Here is a 21,184-nt window from a genome sequence, read left to right as displayed (position 1 = left end):
CACACTCCAAAGACATACTGATAGGGAATGTAGATTGTGAGCCCCAATGGGGACAGCGATATTGTCCGTAAAGCGCTGTGGAATTAATGGTGCTGTATAAGTGAGTAAAAGAAATAAATAAGAGGGCCCCTGTGCAAGAAGAATATATGGGCACTGTGCAGTCCAATATCTCATCATAGTGCATAAGTCCATCTGCTTTGGAGGTAGCAATGGGCTTCCGTAGCTCTTTGGCCCCTGTGCAATTGCACTCGTTGCACAATGTCATGTCCCCCCTGGTACGGGTCCTATCCGTGAAGAACACAGATACAACTTGTACGCAAAAAACTACCGTCTAAACGAGCCCTTACAAAAAAAAGCTCTCAAATTTCTTTTTTTTTGGGGGGGGGGGGCATCAGATATTCCCATATCATTTTCTTCTGAAAATTCCGAAAAGGAGTCAATCTGTTATTCTTCCTGTTGAAAAAAAAAAAGATAATTCCCTGCCTCGAAATGTTATTTAAAGTGTGGGTGGAAATATGATAACAGGAAAACGGAGCACTGTAAGATTATCTATGGAGAGGAATGAAGACCGATAATAGAAGAATCTTCACCCTTGGGTAGGAACTGAAGTGACCGAAGCCAGGACTGAAGATCTCAGCATCACTTCCCGAGAATACTAAGCCAATTATACCGGCCAACAGTTGCAATATGGATTACTCTCGTGTTTACACAAGGTCCAGACTCCTCTTAAAGTAATCTCGAGTCAAACATTTTCCCCCCGAGAGCTCCTGACAAACCTCAGGACTGAAGACCAAATGCCAAACCCTAGTGCACACCTTTTTGAGAGAAGCTCACGAACGGTGTGTGACGTGACCATGGGGATTTTTGGAATTCCTGTTGTATGATCGCCTCAGAGCAGAGGTGGGTCTGCCGAGAAGAATCTATGGTGGATGAAGTAGGCAGAGTCCATGACCTGCATAGTTCTTATTTGCAGGGAGACATTCATTTTCCATTCCCTCCTCCCCTGAAGGCACTCCGCAACCTCGTCTGAAAAGCAATGCCTCCAAAACAGGACGAAACAAAACCCTTGTACACAAATTAATTCCCAATCCGATTTAGACACTAATATGTCAAGATACAAACATCTCTGTCCCCGGCATTCAGATGACCATTCCTTTGTATGGTGACAAACATACCCCACAGAGCAAACCTTGCTACTACTATAGAAGAAGTGGATGCCATAAACAAAGGGTGGCTTCTCCGTGCATCGCATGCCAAGCGCTGAATTCAGGCTCGCTTCTTATATCTAAATAAAGTGGCGCCAGCACTGTCTGGGTTAACATCAGGTCGTGGGAGCAATACTTAAAAAAGAGCCCATAGGCAAAAAAGATTAAAAAAAATAATACATTTAAAGTGAAGAAGAAACTTGGAAAAATACAGATGTTAAGTTTTATTCTCCCAGGAGGCTTTGTCCACTGCCCCCCTCCTAGAACTCGGAAATTGGAAAATTCATCTCAGTGAAGAGGACAAGGACACACGCAACGACTGTCCCAAACATTTCTGACCAACTGCGACCAACAGCGCTCTCTTTGTTTCTTCTGTCGCCCCGGTCCCTGGTATGGGCCTGCATTTTAACTCAACTGAAAAAAATATTTAAAAAAAAAAAAAGGGCTTACTGAAGCTGGAATGCTACAAAAAAGGCAGTTTAGCTGGTGGTCTGGAAAATCCCTAACCATCCCCCGCTCAAAGCGAGGTGGACACAACCAGAATATCCATGAGCATTCCCAAACCTCCTCACTCCCAAAAGAAAAAGAAAAAGAAAAAAAAAAAACATTCCCTTCCCCTGACCCAGCCCTGTGCCTCTCCAATGTGTCCCCCTTGCACCCGGCAGGAAACACGCCTCGTTTCCCAAGATTGATCCACAACAGAAACCAAGAGACAAGTTTGCAAAACACTCGTTCAAGTGTCTTGTTCTCCCTGTGTGACGGACATGCAACCTCGGCCTGCACGGTGGAACGGGTGGCACTTGTTAGATGCAAACTAAAAGAAATTAAATTCAAAGACTGATGAGATTTAGTTAAAAAGAAAATTAAAACTAAATGTAAAAAGTTCTGAAGTTAATAAGACGCTTCCTTAGAGGTAAAGAGCGTGAAGAGACAACTCCAGCCTTCACTCACAGATAAGGCTCCTTCCTACATGACTGCACCAGAACATAAAGTGAAAAGACTCAGAACTCGGAAGAGACTAGTTTTCTTAAATTTGATCAGGTTAAATTTGAATGAAGTTCTTTTTTTTTTAATATATATTTCTTTTAGGCATAAATATATATATATTTTTTTAAAAGGTAATTTCTGTAATATTGTTTTGCAATATGCACCATGAATGATTGAAGATGAATGACTTGTTTCATCATTAAATGCAATTTGCAGTCATCAAAAAGGGACAATTTTCATACAATTTTTTACAAATGACTCAAAGCAAACATCAAAAGCAGAACCCAATCTTTGTGGCCAATGTGTGCCCAAGATGCTGTGGTAAAACTCATTGACATGCTCATCAGTGCAGTTTTCAGCTTGAGTGCAAATAAAAGCACCTATGCACATTGGATACATGTTGGTTGCACCCGCCAAACAGATAATATGTATGGGGGCCTTCCAACTTTTCTCCAACAGATGACGTAAGAGGGAGAGAGGGATTCCGCCTGTTGAATTTTAACGGCTGATCCCCTTATTCAGCATGGAGATAAGCAGCTGCCAGAAGGATCTGGTAGTGGCTCTTTCAGGAAGATGAGGAGCGCTCTTATGTATGGAGAAGTCTGGTGAATGATCATTCGGCCGACATCTATCCAATGTGTACGGCCAGCTTATTAGCCACACAGCTAAGCAGCAAAATGGTAGTGTGACCATTAGTCACCAAACTACCGATCAGCGAGTCAACAATGATTGTGCAACTTCTCGGTGCTCCTGGTAACGATCAAGGTGAGAACACAGCCATGGTTAGTTTTTTTTAGTCTTAAAAACGGTTAGAAACTTCACCTACAGAAGTCAAGTATGGCACATACATTTTTTCTTCTCTTTAAAACGTACTTTTCGTTGTTCCTAACCCAAATTAAGGGGCCACTGCTATATCACTCAAAAAAGTTCAAGGTTATAATCAGTGGAAGAGCAGATGTGGCGCCTCACGCTGATCACTAGAAGGAAGGGCCGGGGCACTCTTATCGGGCATTCCATTTCAGAGAGCCAACTATAGTCAATATACTGTTTATGTATTTATTTTTATCACTTATATAGCGCCATTAATTCCAAAACACCTACTGTAACAGACATCATCACTGTCCCCATTGGGGCTCACAATCTACATTCCTTATCAGTATGTCTTTGGAGTGTGGAAGGAAACTGGAGAACCCGGGGGAAACCCACACAAACACGAGGAGAACATACAAACTCCTTGCAGATGTTGTCCTTGGTGGGATTTGAACCCAGGACCCCAGCGCTGCGAGGCTGAGCTACAGTGCTGCCCCTGTTTATATTCCATATTCAGCCGATGAAAGGGGCACCCTACTCTTACCCTTTACTTCCTCATTGACTCATCGTGGAACCATGGGAAAAAGAATTGTGTCTACATATAAAATCTGGGACATAGGAAGGTGATGGGTCTCCATTTTTTTTTGTTGTTTTTATAGATTTATTCAACATGGGATACACAATATAGACATTTGCATGGGCTCAAATAAAAAAAAGAAAAAAAAAATCAGCAACACACCCCGCAACTACCTACAAACCTGATACATCTGCAGTCTTTACCACATCCCATCAGTAACTCCATACTTCAGACATAAGTTCTGTGGATGAAAAATGTATTTCTTTTTTTTTTTTAAAGACCAAAAGGAAAAAGTCCAGAGGCAGACATAAGCATATCCCCGGGGTCAGCCCCATTCATGTACAAGGGATGCTTGTCCTTTTCATAGGTCACTTACTAATAGTTTCCTGATTACAATGCACTGACGGGTTAGGAAGCGCTGATGTAAATCATGCGGCCACTTTTCCAGCTCGGCTACAGGGAAGAAATGTGCCATTTAGTTTGCCATCAGTAGTGTTGTCTGCACCATTATAGTAAAGTACATTAATATATAAAGAGCTCTGACCCACCTGAGGTGAAAGGGGGCCTATTGATGTATTTGACATTTCTTCTGGAAGCTTTCCTGCCACATACAGCAAACAGACACCAAAAACTGTGTGAACCTAGCCTAGGGGGGTCTGTGCACAAAATGTGCTTTTCAGGCAGATTCCAAATGCAATCCACCTAAGAGAGCGGAGCAAAAAAAATTAACGCAAAGCACAGCAATGTAAAGACGACATTGCTGTGCACATGTTCAGCCTTCTGTTACTTGTTTTAACCAATTCAGGCTTCGCAAATCGTAAAGCTGTTAAAAGGGAATCTGTCAGCAGGTTTTTGCTACCTCATCTTAGAGCAGCATAATGTAGACAAAGAGACCCTGATTCCAATGATATATCACTTAGATTACTGGCTGCAGCAGTTCTGACACCGAGTTCTTAGATGCAGCATGAAGCAGAGCTGAGAAAGCTAGCCCCGCCCACACCAGGCTCTCCGTGTACAAAGTCTATAGACAGTGAGCTGCTTATCAGAGGGGGAGGAGTCAGACTAGCAGTCGCCTGCACATTAGATCTGGCAATGATAATTTCCTAGCGATAAAACCTTCACTGTAAGTAAACAACAGCACAAAGCTTGATAAGTGACACATTGTTGAATTCTGTGTTTTAACCCCTACCTTATTCTGTCCTCAAATTACATAGAAAAAAAGTGCTGACAGATTCCCTTTAAAAAAAAAAGCAGCGTGTTCATTCCTACTGCCAGCTATAGTTTAAATGATAAAAAATAAAGGCCAACAGCAAAAGATGTTGGCAAAACCTCCAGTGAGGCCAGTTCAGGAAAAAGACTGCCGGCTTTTAACTAAAGCAGCTTCGCCTAGAGAAATGTCGTGTTCACATACTCTAAAGATGGTCTCACGCATTTTTTTTTGAGACCACAAAATCCGAAGAGTTTTTCAAGATGGCTCCATTTCGGGTGGGGGAGGGGTGGGATTGCATTCTTCTTGTCGCACCCCTTTTGACTTTGCAGCGTCAAGTATACTGCATATACTGTACCCCTCCAATTTCAAACATGTTGTATTACAGAGGTATTCCCTACAAGTATTGGTTCTGGGTAGGGGCATTATACAGCAGCACACAGTCATACCAAACTGCAAGAACCCCGCTTGCTGCCATATAGGTGGCCATGAAAAAATACAATATCAGGTCATTAAGGATCAGAAGCAAGAAGGAGAAAGCAAACTTTAATGATGAGTAAGACATTAGCATTGAATATTATGGCCCTAGTAGGTCTAGGTTTTTCTTTAAGAGCGTGCACGTACTCTATAGCGGCATAACTACAGCAGCGAATGTCCTTTTCTGTAGGTCCTGCCGATGTAACATCACATTCCTCCATCTGTGGTGTTTAAGGGAGAACGGCCTCCTTTAAAACACATTCCTCGCCAGCCGGCTGACTTCATAATGCTGCCTTGTTTTCCGAAACACAATTCTCTTTATTTTCCCAAAATTCCAGGAGGAGTAGGCGGAGGATTATGTAATTTCATCATTTGTACTGTTCCAGATCTATGGGAAAACTCTGGAATCGGGATCCAAAATCCTGATTTTATAGAGATGAAGATATGTGGAAAATGTAGTTCAGGGGGTACAAATCAACAAATTAACAATAAAGTCTTTACCAACTAGGGAACACCGGAAAACAGTGAAAAAACGACTTCTACAACATTTTATACCCGTAATTAATGAAATGCATAATGATCTGCACATGATAGGTAATAAAAGGTATAATTGGTGGGAGGCAGACCGCTGGGAGCACCACCCATCCCAGTGGTAGTGTGCAATGGTGGTCCTGTATGCGTACTACCGCTGCATTCACACAGAGGACATTGAACTGTCATTCTCTTGCCGCCGGACCCTCACTTATCAGTAAGAACGAGCAATTCGATTCACATTGCCCTTGGGCAGTTCAGGTCTCTCTGGCAGCCAGTCTTCACTCATGTGCATGGCATCCTCGATGCTTACTGGGACCCTCAGTGTCATGACTTTGCGGCACCATGCAAGTCATGACATCAGAGGGTCTAATAAGCACCAGTGCAGCAGGAGATGCCAGACAAATAGTTTGCCATAGAGGACCGGACTGGTAGTAAAAATCAAAATGTTCATCTCCATCATTAATCCCAGGCATAGGCGAAAAATGTTGGTGGGAGAACCCCTTTAATAGGTCAATCAGCTGTCTGCTATTCCTCTGGACCCCACCATAACTGGGCTAGGAGAAGCTTCAATCATAGAAAACTCTGAGGTGAAGCCGATGGAGCAATATAGTATTCTATCATAGTCCGTGGTTAGTAGTGTCCAGAACCAATAATCGCACATATTGGGTGCATACAACCTTTACGGAGCGCGCCTCAGGCTCAACAGGTGAGGTGGATCCTCTAAGACAGTGTTCCCCAACTCCAGTCCTCAAGGCCCACCAACAAATCATGTTTTCAGGATTTCCTTAGTATTGTACAGGTGGTGGAATTATCACCTGGGCAATACTAAGGAAATCCTGAAAACATGACTTGTTGGTGGGCCTTGAGGACTGGAGTTGGGGAACACTGCTCTAAGCCATAGGTCCGGGTAGGCACACAGACCCCGGCCGTTGATATAGCAGCAAGAAGGCACATGGGAAACAAGGACTTTGCACACACCGGAATCTCGGGAGAAGTAGGACAGATGAAGTGGAACCCAGAAGGGATGGTAAAGTACACCAAACGAGGGACCCGAGTCCCAATCCCAAGACACAGGTGTGTCTCTAAATTGGCCTTAAATAGGTTTAGGGAGATTAGGTCATTGATCCACTCCGGGCAACTTGCAAAACCCAATGTGGAGCACAGCAGAGAGCAGCAGACTTGAGGGAAGGAAGCAGAGCCAAAGATAAGTGTGTAATATTTACATAAAAACCTGTCCAGATGTCCTAGTAGAGCATATGGATCGAACACCCCCATATTCTGACCTCTCACTACTAAGTAGAACAAAAAGTCCCTCTGTGACTATGCTCCTGCTGTGGCGGGATCAGACTTCCGTATTTCAAGGGCCGTATACGTATCACAATTTCCAAACTGACTGTGGATCTGCTGACCAGAATTGACACCCTCCTAATGTGCCTATGAGGCAGTAAATTCAGGTCAGGAGACCTGCTGTCAACTCGGGCACCGCTGTCCATATACTGGTCGTGCAATATGGCCAAACATCTGTATGTAACTCTGCATGTCTGACGAGACAAAAACATGGGATAAAGTCCAAAACTTCTGTGACAAAGCGTAAAAACACTGGGTTGATTTCCTTTAGACTAACATGCAGGTATGTCATCACAGAATTGGCAGAGTGGGCGAGGTATTTCCAGGCTCAGTGTCTGCCAAGTGAATGAAGTTAGACTAAATAAAGTGTAGATTTTGTCGTCCCTCCGCTGAACACAATCGCTCTCGTGTCACACAACTTACAAATACAGAGAAAGAGAGGATTAAAGTGCTGCGTCCAAACAGGATCCAAGGTGCTACTGGCTAAACAAGAGGACCAACAAAAAAATATAAAATAAAGTCAGATATTTCTGTGGAAAAAAAATCTGTGAGGATTATGGGAAATATACAGTATGTTCGCAGAATACTCATTAAAAGGGAATATGTCACCAGATTTCTGATAACACATCTGAGTGCTGCATAATGTAGGGGCAGAGACCCCGATTCCAGCGATGCATTATTTTACTGATGGCTGCAGTTTTGATAAAATCTCTGTTTTTAATGCATAACCCCACCCACACCACTGATTGGCCGCTTTCTGAATACACTGTGCATAGGCAGACACCTGACAATCAGTGATGGGGGGGGGAGTACTACATAGCAGCAGCTTTACTAGTCCTCTAGTGTTTTTAATCAAAACTACAGAAAGCAGCCCAGTAAGTTATACATCACTAGAATCAGGATCTCTGTCTCAGCATCATACTGCTCTCACATTGAGTAGCAAAAAATTGGCGACAGATCCCCTTTAAGATCCGTTCACGTGTTGGATTTGACAAGGATTCAGCACCGAAATCCATGACAAATCCAGGAGCCCCCATGCAAATGAGGTTTCCGCAACCCTGTTTATATGAAGTCAATAAAAGTTGGGTAGATTGTTGTCAATGCCTGGGGGGAGGGGAGTTATCACAAGATCTGGGGTAAGTACAAAAGGGAGGGGAGTTGGCACAGAGTGTTAGAATTGATAAGCAATATCGACAGGGTGAAAAGTTACAATAAGTATTAAAAACAGATTTTCCCACCATTTAAAGTATACTGGAAGGAGCAGTAGTGTGACAGCCCAGACAGTCACAACAACAGCGCCACATTCAAGGAGCGGTGGTCTGACTGCCTAGACCGTCACAACAACAGCGCCACATTCAAGGAGCAGTAGTCTGACTGCCCTGACAGTCACAACAACAGCGCCACATTCAAGGAGCGGTGGTCAGACTGCCCAGACCGTCACAACAACAGCGCCACATTCAAGGAGCGGTGGTCAGACTGCCTAGACCATCACAACAACAGCGCCACATTCAAGGAGCGGTGGTCAGACTGCCCAGACCGTCACAACAACAGCGCCACATTCAAGGAGCAGTAGTCTGACTGCCCTGACCGTCACAACAACAGCGCCACATTCAAGGAGCGGTGGTCAGACTGCCCAGACCGTCACAACAACAGCGCCACATTCAAGGAGCGGTGGTAAACAGCGCCACATTCAAGGAGCAGTAGTCTGACTGCCCAGACCGTCACAACAACAGCGCCACATTCAAGGAGCGGTGGTCAGACTGCCTAGACCATCACAACAACAGCGCCACATTCAAGGAGCGGTGGTCAGACTGCCCAGACCGTCACAACAACAGCGCCACATTCAAGGAGCAGTAGTCTGACTGCCCTGACCGTCACAACAACAGCGCCACATTCAAGGAGCGGTGGTCAGACTGCCCAGAACGTCACAACAACAGCGCCACATTCAAGGAGCGGTGGTAAACAGCGCCACATTCAAGGAGCAGTAGTCTGACTGCCCAGACCGTCACAACAACAGCGCCACATTCAAGGAGCGGTGGTAAACAGCGCCACATTCAAGGAGCAGTAGTCTGACTGCCCAGACCGTCACAACAACAGCGCCACATTCAAGGAGCGGTGGTCAGACTGCCTAGACCATCACAACAACAGCGCCACATTCAAGGAGCGGTGGTCAGACTGCCCAGACCGTCACAACAACAGCGCCACATTCAAGGAGCGGTGGTCAGACTGCCCAGACCGTCACAACAACAGCGCCACATTCAAGGAGCGGTGGTAAACAGCGCCACATTCAAGGAGCAGTAGTCTGACTGCCCAGACCGTCACAACAACAGCGCCACATTCAAGGAGCGGTGGTCAGACTGCCCAGACCGTCACAACAACAGCGCCACATTCAAGGAGCGGTGGTCAGACTGCCCAGACCGTCACAACAACAGCACCATATTCAAGCCTATAAACACATCAGCATACATGTTGGGAGATCTTCCCTGGCTACTGCTAAGATTTCCAGACATTCCCAGGAAAAAAAAAAATCTAAAAGTGGAATCTGCGCGCCCCGGCTGAGTGAGGCACCACCTGCAACTGACAGCTCAGTCTACAGATGCCCCAGCAATAAGTAAACGCTTGATGTTCGCAGGGTCCAGCACAGCCTCACAGATCTCAACTGCTCAGTTCAAAGCCACAAGAAGGAGATGATTTACCCTCTTGGTAATACATACACAATTAACCAATACAAACAAAATGTGAGACCTACAAAGTATTTGCCTCGGAGCCAGGAGACCAGAAGGAAGTCTGCTTTTAATCCTCACAATCTGTTATTAACTACATGTTCCTGAGCTACTAAGAATCGTGGTCATACCTAGAAGACGACTTCATCATATACAGTGATTCCTCTTTATGTTCAGTTTCTCCAAACCAAAGCCGCTAATTTTTTTTTATATATCCCAGATTTGAAAATCTCAAAATAAAACCATGAAAAGGCGAAGTTATTCAAACTTCTGTCTGGAGCTACTGAGACAAGGATCGGTTCGACGGGAGCAATTTACAGGCTGCACATTTATGAAATGTATTGGGGTAAATTCAGATGTGACATTTGCTGCACTGAATAAGTTGCGATACAAATGGGTGAGTTTTTTAAAAAAAAACAAAAAAAAAAAAACACCCAAAATATTTTCTAGTTCACAGTATGTTCATTCTCAAGCGGAAAAACACTGGATTTCACCGCTTGCAATTAGGCTATGGCAACACGGGAGTCTTTTTGCTGAGTTTTCGGAGCAGAAACTGAGAAGCACCTAAGTTTTTGAGGAGTATTGCACTCTGAGTGCATGTACCCTTAGAGATGAGAAAATTGATTTGCAGGTAACAGGTCAATAATTCATGGCTGCTGGACAGAAGCTCAGTGAACTGCCTCTTAAATGACAGCATCTATGGCTCTACTTTTGAATAGTCTGCCTGGCGACGTCTTCATTGCAGCGCGACGCACATACGACATCACGTCCGGCTAATCAAAAGAAGAGCGGAGGATGCCGTCAAGTTATAGACACTTCGCAGGGCTCCAGTCCAGCGGCAACTAAATACTGCCCTGCAGGTTTGGACTGGCACACGGGTGAACCGGAGAATCCTCCGGTGGGCCGCTATGGCACAATATACTTGAATCACTACGTACAGACAAAGGCAGAATCTTATTCATTTAATAATCTACAGAGTTCATTTTTATACACTGCTCAAAAAAATAAAGGGAACACTTAAACAACAGAATATAACTCCAAGTAAATCAAACTTCTGTGAAATCAAACTGTTCACTTAGGAAGCAACACTGATTGACAATCAATTTCACATGCTGTTGTGTAAATGGAATAGACAATAGATGGAAATTATTGGCAATTATCAAGACACCCTCCATAAAGGAGTGGTTCTGCAGGTGGGGACCACAGACCACATCTCAGTACCAATGCTTTCTGGCTGATGTTTTGGTCACTTTTGAATGTTAGTTGTGCTTTCACACTCTTGGTAGCATGAGACGGACTCTACAACCCACAGAAGTTGCTCAGGTAGTGCAGCTCATCCAGGATGGCACGTCAATGCGAGCTGTGGCAAGAAGGTTTGCTGTGTCTGTCAGCGTAGTGTCCAGAGGTTGCAGGCGCTACTAGGAGACAGGCCAGTACACCAGGAGACGTGGAGGGGGCCGTAGGAGGGCAACAACCCAGCAGCAGGACCGCTACCTCCACCTTTGTGCAAGGAGGAACAGGAGGAGCACTGCCAGAGCCCCGCAAAATGACCTCCAGCAGGCCACAAATGTGCATGTGTCTGCACAAACGGTTAGAAACCGACTCCATGAGGGTGGTATGAGGGCCCGTCGTCCACAGATGGGGGTTGTGCTCACAGCCCAACACCGTGCAGGACGCTTGGCATTTGCCACAGAACACCAGGATTGGCAAAGTCGCCACTGGAGCCCTGTGCTCTTCACAGATGAAAGCAGGTTCACACTGAGCACATGTGACAGACGTGACAGAGTCTGGAGACACCGTGGAGAGTGATCTGCTGCCTGAAACATCCTTCAGCATGACCGGTTTGGCAGTGGGTCAGTAATGGTGTGGGGTGGCATTTCTTTGGAGGGCCGCACAGCCCTCCATGTGCTCGCCAGAGGTAGCCTGACTGCCATCAGGTACCGAGATGAGATCCTCAGACCCCTTGTGAGACCATATGCTGGTGCAGTTGGCTCTGGGTTCCTCCTAATGCAGGACAATGCCAGACCTCATGTGGCTGGAGTGTGTCAGCAGTTCCTGCAAGATGAAGGCATTGAAGCTATAGACTGGCCCGCCCGTTCCCCAGACCTGAATCCGATTGAGCACATCTGGGACATCATGCCTCGCTCCATCCACCAACGTCACGTTGCACCACACACTGTCCAGGAGTTGGCGGATGCTTTAGTCAAGGTCTGGGAGGAGATCCCACAGGAGACCATCCGCAACCTCATCAGGAGCATGCCCAGGCGTTGTAGGGAGGTCATACAGGCTCGTGGAGGCCACACACAATACTGAGCCTCATTCTGACTTGTTTTAAGGACATTACATCAAAGTTGGATCAGCCTGTAGTGTGTTTTTCTACTTTAATTTTGGAGGTGACTCCAAATCCAGGCCTCCATTGGTTAATAAATTTGATTTCCATTGATGATTTTTGTGTGATTTTGTTGTCAGCACATTCAACTTTGTACAGAACAAAGTATTCAATGAGAATATTTCATTCATTCAGATTTAGTGTTCCCTTTATTTTTTTGAGCAGTGTATAAATTTGTGATTGAGGATAATGTCACATTTGCATGTAGCTGAAAAGTGGGGCCCTGGAGTTGGTAACTGGTGGGCCCTTGGCACAGCAGTCCGACCTTGCTGCTGCGAATTTATTCGCTCATCTCTACTTGCAATACATAGGATGAAATCCACAGCAAAATCAGCACGTAACAAATGCTGATTTTTGCAGCAAGAACCACAGCGGAAATTATCCATCATGTCTGGAGTTACAGACGTCACAAAGACCGAAAATCGAACTCTGGTTTCCAATCAATGCCCCATGTCCACGTCACTGTGCAGCCTAGGGGAGCGATCGTAGTAATAATCGTCCATCCCCATTCAGATTACATTGGATCATGTAAAAGAGCCTTTAAATGATCAACTAGTAATATAATCTATCAAAAAAAAAAATACAGATTATTATTATAGCGCCATTTATTCCATGGCGCTTTACATTTATCAGTGTTTTGAATTAGGAGTTGTCAGTATTTCAATTTTTACCAACAGGAATTCATCACCGATGGGGGATAATTGCAAAATTTCCCCTATCTGTTACAATGTTAGTCATGGACACATGCCATCTGTGTGTTGCCTATGATTTTCACTGGCCCATAGACTTGTGCGAGTGATTTTGATCCGTGACTCAGACATGTGAACAGCCCCGTAGACTATAATGGGAACATGTTCTACCTGTAACAAAAGCAGGGACGTCCTAATACAACTCAGTAGCGGGTCTAAGGATCCGTAAGAAACCTGAATGAGATTTCCGTACCTCTGGGTGCCTCCTTATAGGGAAAAATGACAACAGCGGCCAATATTTAGTGAACGTACATACTTGTGGTTGTAAATTACAAATACTAATATCGGAAAACTATTTTCTTGTATAACCAGAGCCCACCCGAAAACAAAGAAAACCTCAACTGTGCCTTAAAAGGAACTCAGCCCAGTACAGAATGACTGTTCAAACCAAGCACGGGCGCTCGGTGCACCCTTGGTGTGGCCAAACATTTCCCACCCACTTGTTTTCCCATCTATATCTTCTTTCTCTGACTCTTTAAAGCGAAAACTATCAAAGAAGCAGGGTGTGGAGATCGATGGAAAACAAGCAGGTGGGAAGGGTGCACTTAATTATTTGGCCACGCCATGGTGCACAGAGCGCCTGTACTTGGTTTGAACAGTCATTTTGTGTGGACAGACTCAATTTAAAGAATACCAGAAAAAAACAAGCAAATGAGCAAGGTCTACCAAGTCCTCCTAACAATTCAAGACACATCTCAACAAGCAAATATTACTTTTCCCAGTACTAAAATTTGGTAACAGACTTCTATGTAGAGGCCATTCTGGATTGTATAAAATACTGAACCTTACGAGCCAGTTCCACCAGTCAAATACATCTATATCTGTCCCTAATACTTTATACTGCAGCTCATATCAAAATACAAGTGAACCACATGATCATCAGTGTCAATTTTCTATTTCAATTTGATACAAGTATTAGAACCAGTGGCGAGAAAAAGAAGATAGCATCAGGCAAATTAGGAAGAAACGCCATAAAAAGTGATATATTGTATCTCCTTGATCAATATTATACATTTTTTGGGGGGGGTGGACTAGAACAAATCTCTATCTGTAAAAAGCAACTAATGCTAATCAATGCCCTCATCAGTCAGATCAGATTTAATTTTGCTGCTTCCAGATATATTAGCTCAAGAATTTTTATTGAGAGGAGTTCAGTAAAAGTTCAGCGAGTGCACAGAAAGGTCCAGCAGGAAAAAGCACGGAGGGTAGACAAAATAAGATGATTTCGGAGCTCCGTATCTTTGCGATAAGGGCAGGACGATGGCTTTGAAGATGATACTATTCTTACAGTGCATCTACGTAATTGTTCCAACAATGGCAGAAAATAAACTGATCTTTCAAAAAGTTCCTAAAAATATCACAGACATTAACAATCCCCAAAATATTATGTATTAAAATGTACACTCACGTCCGGACTAGTAACACACTTCAAACTCATGGTTCATTCACCTTTAATGGCAGGCGGGGCGAGCAGAGGACGGGCGGCCTGGCAGATGGTGCGCTCACTCACACAGCCCCAGGTGCTATTTTCTGCACCAGCCATTCAATTGCTTCTTCAGTAAAAGGAAAAATATTAAAAGGGTCTAATTACACAAAGGTATAATCAGGAGCTCATTCATTATGGACGGCTTCACGGAGCCCTGTTAGTAGGTCTGACGCCGACTTTTTTCTTTTTTTTGCAAGGACTGAGATCAGATCCCACATGAAGGAGAAATATAAGACTATGTTCGCACTCAGTAAAGTCTACATGTGTAGCCCGACACTAAGATCACATTGTGACATCACATCTAAAAATTTCCTATTACGACCTACCCAGACTGAGGCAGTCGTAGACGGTTTCCAAACATGTCGGATTTTTTGCTGCTGGTCACAGGTGATTTACTCATTATAGACTTCACTGCAGCTGCGACTTGCGTGCAACTTATTAAGTTGCACAAATGTTGGCGCCCAACACATGTAGCTCAAGCCTAAAGGGATATTCACACTAACTTTTTTTAGTCCATGTGCAGTAAACAGACCAATTGGTCACCTGCACAGTGGCTCAGTGGTTAGCACTGTTGCTTTGCAGCGCTGGGGTCCTGGGTTTAATCCCACCGTGGACAACATCTGCAAGTTTGTATGTTCTCCCCGTGTTTGCGTTGGTTTCCCCCGGGTTCTCTGGTTTCCTCCCACACTCTATTGACATACTGATAGGGAATGTAGATTGTGAGCCCAATTGAGGACAGTGCCCATAATGTCTGTAAAGTGCTGTGGAATTAATGGCGCTATATGAGCAAGTAAAATAAATAAATTAAAAATTGGAGAGCATGTGCTAGTGCACAAGGACGATTCTTCACAAGATTTTTCTGGCGGGAAAAAAAATATCGTAGGGTTTTACTATGAATGGAACCAAAGATGAAAACTCACTGCATTTCCACAGCAAGTGAATGGGGTTTGCTAGACCCCGCTTGCCTAGACTCTGCTGTGGAATTTCGGTGCACCCAAAATTCTTAACCAAAATCACGATGTGTGAAGCACTGCATGCTCACAGCAGTAAGGGTATGTGCCGACGATCAGTAATTGCTGCGGATTGCGCTGTGTGCAATCCGCAGCGGACAGATGTTATAACATAGTGGATGGGATTTCAAGAAATCCCATGCCAACTATGTGTCTCTCCGCAAGAGAAATTATATCAATGTAATGTATAGAATGCGGTGAATCCTCATGGTTCAATGAACACATGCGGATTCGCCTGCGTGCAGCACTTTGGACGCAGCATACAATATGCTGCGTTCAGAGCGCTGCCAATACCGACCATGTGCACATATCCTAATAGGCCTTCACACAGGTTCTACATCATGTGAAAGTTTTTCTTGTTTTCCTATATGGGATGGAAAATCTGCAGATTGACGATTAAGAGCTATTTCACACATTGCGTTTTTGCATCAAAAAAGAAATGCAGCATTTTAGAGTACCAGCAAATTGAATGAGACTTCCAAAACTGCCTGTACATGAGATTTCAGATTTTTTTTTTTTTTACTAGCAAATTTGAACTATCAAGGTGTCTCTTCAAATCTGCAGAAAATTCAATTCATCGCACGCTCAGAAGTTGTGAATGCAAAAACATTTATTGATACACAGACAATTTGTTCAAACCCAGGTGCACGGCGACAGTGGTAAGACGTTTCGGCCTCAATTACGGCCTTAATCATTTAGTCGCTTACTAAAAAAGAAGAACAGCGTGTCAATTCTTTCAGCATTTTTCACCCATTCAATGAATGGGGGAAAAAAATGCAAGTAAAAACGCATCAAACACAAATGCATTTTACACAGCTTTTTTCCTGCTGCAAAAACTCAAAAGTGTGCACATCTTCTATTGGAAGCTCGTAGAAGCGCATGTAAAACCGTAAGGCTATGTGCCCACGATGCAGAAATACTCCGGATTTTTTCCTGAGCGTTTCTGCATCTCCCTGGCAGAAAAAAACGCATGCGGATTGTACATGCGGATTGTACATGCGGATTGTACATGTGTTTTTCCTGCCAGGGACATGCGGATGTGAAGCGTTCTTCACCTGCATTTCTGCATGCGGGTTGACAAGCGATTCTAGCATCACTTGGAAAAGTGCTTGACAACTTGGTCACGCTATATAAATCCATGCAAAAGGCATGGATTTATATACTGTGACCGTAAAGAATGGTGAATAAAAAAGTAAATCTATACTTACCTTCTGATGGCCCCCGCAGTCTTGCTCCGCTCCGTCCTGGCTTGCTGGCAGCTCGCGGTACAATGAAGGACCTGCCGTCACATGACTATGACGTTAGCGCAGGTCCTTCAGTCCACTGCGGTCTGCCGGCAAGTGAAGACAAGGAGAGCGGGGGCCATCAGAAGGTAAGTATCATATTTATTTTTCATTTTATTCTTTTTTTTTTACAGGTACTATGGTACCCGGGTCCGGAGGAGAGTCTCCTGTCCTCCAAACCCGGGTACCATCCGCACATTGAAACGCGAGGAATGCGCATCTACATATGCAGTGATGCGGAATCCAATCGTTCCAATGCAATTCAATGGCGGCTTCCGCAAAATAATTGGTAGTGCTGCGGATTTTTCCGCAATGATAACCCGCAGCGGAAATTTCCGCAGCATGTGCACAGCACATGCGGATTATCATTGGGGAACGTGGCAGGCCTTCTACCAAGCGTTTTTTAAGCATTTCTGCAGCGGAATTGCCGCTGCTTAAACGCATCGTGGGCACACAGCCTAATTGTGCTTTAAAGGGACTGTCAGCACAGAATGAGTGTTTAAACCCAGTACTGGCGCTCAATGCTTCACGGTGGGGCCAATCATTTACCACTTGCTTGGTTTCCACCTATCTACATCCTTTTCTGGCCCTATAAATCGAGATCTGTTAATCAATGAAGGAGGCGTGGAGATTGAGGGAAAACAATCAGGTGGGAAGGTGTATATAAGAGATTGGCCCGCTGGGAAGCATCGAGCGCCTGTACTTGTCATTCTGTGCTGACAGTCCCTTTAAGGCTATGTGCCCACGATGCAGAAATGAAGCAGAAAATTTCTGCTTCATTTCTGCATCTCCTTGCCCAGAAAAACAAGTGCGTAATTTGACACGCGCTTTTTGCGCGTTTTGCACATGCGGAATTGCCATGCGTTTTCTAATGCATTGTAGATGGCAATTCCGAATGCGTAAACGCACAAATAATGAACATGCTGCGGATTTTTGAGCGCATCAAAAACGCTGCGGAAAAATCCGCAGCATCGGCATTGAAAGTGAGGAATTTCAATGGGGACCATGGGGGGAGGATTACCAAGCGTTTACGCTGCAAACATTCCGCAGCATAAACGCTTGAAAAACGTATCGTGGGCACGGACCCTAAAGTGTGGAATCATTGTTTTTCGGCACAAAAAAAGTCATTAATAAAATCTATCAAATTCACATTAAAATATTGCAATAAAAATTAAAAACATTGCGGGATGTTATTGTGTATTTTGGTTTTGACACCTACAAAAAAAATGCAACATTTATGCCAGGTGTGAACATGCTCTCATCATAAGTCAATTTCTGATGCAGATTTCAGACCTTTCAGTGTAGTAGTAGTGAAATTAGCATCCAGATGAGGACAGGGGCTAATGGATCCAGTTTTTGTAAGTAACAGCAGTGAAACTCCACGTGCAAAATCATAATGCAAATATTTTCAAATTGTGCTGAGAAAACTCAATTTTGCACACAATGACAACTCGGAGCAAGACAGATTACTGTGCTATGGCGATGTTCACATAAGGAGCATATTCTGAGAAGTGTCCATAGGCTATAGCACCCATCAGCCAAGGTGTCAGCTCTACCAGAGGAATTGTGGAAGCAACAAGTAGAACTGGTATACAGAGTGCTAAAGGGTTTACAATTGTGCACAAAGTTACTAGGGTGCAACAGGTAGTCAGGGAGGAGGCAATGACTCACAGGAGGGTTGTCAGCTGCCAACTGTATGATGCCAAGGACAGGGTGAAAGCAATGCACGGAAGAAAAAAAACACTCATGGAGAATGCAACAAGACATACAGCGGATAAAAACAACTGGGGTACGAAAAAACAAGAGCAGCAGTGAGGAGCTGGGGAAGTTAGGGGCAGTGACAGACTGCAGGGCTCCATGGCAGGGAGAGCGCACAGCACTGTGCATTGTGGGGTCCACAACAGAGGTTGTGTATTACATGGCCCCAGGATATGGAAAGAGCAGCTCACATGCAATTATCAAGTGTGGAAGGAAACCAGAGAGAATGTGACATCCGGGGCAAGTGACATGGAAGGGAAGAGAGGGCTGTACTATGTATCAAAGGGAAACAGTCAGTATGTTGTTACATATGGCATGGCTCTATAGGCACTTGGCAGTACTATGCATCAAAGGGAACCTGTCAGCATGGTGATACATATGGCATGACTGTATAGAAGCTCGGCGGTACTATGCATCAAAGGGAAACTGTCAGTATGTTACATATGGCATGGCTCTATAGGCACTTGGCAGTACTATGCATCAAAGGGAACCTGTCATCATGTTGTTATATATGGCATGGCTCTATAGACGCTCGGCGATACTATGCATCAAAGGGAACCTGTCAGCATGTTGTTACATATTGCATGGCTCTATAGACACTTGTACCATTTTTTTTTAATAAAGACCCAATATCAGTCATGAGATATCTTGTGTATAAGCCATATGCAAATCAAACTGGAAGTGCACTGGAGGCGTGGCAATACACTTGGAAAACGCAGGTACAAAACATGGCCACGCCCCCAGTGCACTTCCATTCTGATTTGCATAGGAGTCCTACACTAGATTTCTCATGACTGACGCATTACATCTCTACAAAGAAGGTGTCATTTTCATTGAGGGACAAGCACCCTTCTATCCAGCCCACCACTGCCTGTGTAAGAACCTGCTGACATGTGTGAACAATCCCAAACAGCTGGCTGCACATTTCTTTGCAGACTAGCTCCCTGAAAATTGTGCGCTGGTACATGGCAAGAAATGACTGGCAGAAAGAAAACTTCAAAAACTTGCCGAGGGCACAAGACCTCAGGCCACGACCAAGACTCGCCCCTCACAGTATAGGGGTACGGGTGAGACGACAGCCCCTGATTCACCAGCTCCTTGTACCCAAGTCTTGATGAACATTGTGGGGGTAAGACGCGCCTCTTCATGAATTTGGGGCATATTTTAGCTGCCAAGGAGCGAGCACCAGGGAGGGAATGGTCATAACTTGCATTACTTCTTGGTGTGAATTGCAATGACTCTGTCGTGTATGGTCGCCCTCGACCCCTATTGACCACTTTTCAAATAAAGTAGCGGAGCTGGCCGATACTGGCGCCAAAACTCTCAAAAATTTCTGCGCAACTGGAAATGAATGTGCAACATTTTGAGGAGTTTTATGCCAGAAATTTGGTATGAACTGCTTAACAAGTCTCATCCGACAGGTCGCGAGCGACTTACACCAGGAAGGTAAAGCGCGCCTTGAAAGCAAAAATTTGGCAGGTTTGGCTTTACAGGTGACGACGGCGGTCACACTTTGGTCACATGACTGCATCCTACAGTTAGCGCGCACAGGTCACGGACCGGTCGTTAAAAAAAAAAATAAAAAATGCAGACAACTTGCGACAGTGATGTCTCAGGGCGGCAACGCACCAGGACATATAGGTAGCCCACCATGGCGGTATACACCCCGGGACACTCACCCAGGTGCAGGGTCAGGTTGATGGAGTGCGGGTACTGGATGCCGGCCAGCATGGTCTGGCTCTGCCACCAGGTGGTGTCCGCCTGGTTGTTGTAGTCGGTGAGGTAGTCGGGGCCGTGCTGTAGGGAGGGCTGGCCGCTGTCGCACAGGTGGCAGGACTTGGTGACGCCGGTGACCCCGGTCTGCACGCAGTACTCCTCGGGCGGGGAGCCGCAGGTGTTGGTGGCCACTACGGTCACGTTGAAAGCCGCGTTTACAAACTCGGGCATGCAGCGCTGCGGCCGGCCGCCCTCCGTACACTCGTCCATGGCGGCCCGGGCTGCATCCAGCAGCAGCAGCAGGGCGAGGAGCACGGGAGGCCGCATCCTCCGGGGACAGGGACGGCTGTACGCTGCACACAGGGGCTGCTTGCCGGGAAGGGTCGCAGTCAGCCGGGAGGGATGGTGCTGGAGCCTGCGCTCATATGTGGCAGCGCTGCCCGGACCTGCTGCAACTTCCCAGGAAACTTTCTCCGCGGCTCAGAGAGAAGCTGAGCGGCCGGCAGCACGGGGAGAGCGGAGCGGGCGGTGCAGGGTCCGGCTCCCGGGTGGGGGGATACTCTGTGCTGCGCTCTCCTCTATGGGGCAGGATAGAGGGGCCGGACGAGGACACGGGGTGGGGGCTCTAAGAACGCGGTGCAGCCTGGGAATCAATGTAAATCAGTTACAACGGGATCCCGGCCACTTCGGGACTTTCCGGAAAACTTCGCTCTCTGCGGGACACGAACTTCACGGGGGTCTGATGACCCGGACAGTCCCCATGGAGGTTCCCAGAAAGTCAAAGCAACACCCCCACCCTCTTCATCTGCAGTGGAACATTCCACTAGTGGTCAGCATGGAGTTACTTGTCATCGCCCTACAACTATTTGCCATTGTTTTTAAAGTTGCAAAACTTTTTTTTAACTTTTGCCCCCATAGAATAATCA

The 21,184-nt window shown here is 45.4% G+C and overlaps 1 protein-coding gene across 1 annotated transcript in view; it reads right to left on the bottom strand.

The window, feature by feature from the left end:
- LAMC1 (laminin subunit gamma 1) overlaps positions 1-20,882 on the bottom strand; it is a 111,786-nt gene extending 90,904 nt beyond the window's left edge. Inside the window, exon 1 of the mRNA XM_073643317.1 lies at positions 20,222-20,882. Within this exon, the coding sequence (XP_073499418.1) occupies positions 20,222-20,585 (364 nt within the window). The 5' untranslated portion in view covers positions 20,586-20,882. The remainder of the gene's footprint in view (positions 1-20,221) is intronic.
- Between the last annotated feature and the right edge of the window lie 302 nt (positions 20,883-21,184).

This window comes from Phyllobates terribilis, unplaced genomic scaffold, assembly GCF_046119375.1.
Source record: "Phyllobates terribilis strain yellow unplaced genomic scaffold, ASM4611937v1 Scaffold_8__6_contigs__length_399053987, whole genome shotgun sequence".
NCBI classification, from domain to species: domain Eukaryota; kingdom Metazoa; phylum Chordata; class Amphibia; order Anura; family Dendrobatidae; genus Phyllobates; species Phyllobates terribilis.
The sequence above is the reverse complement of the archived record's forward strand: the minus strand, read 5'-3'. Positions and strand labels throughout refer to the sequence as shown.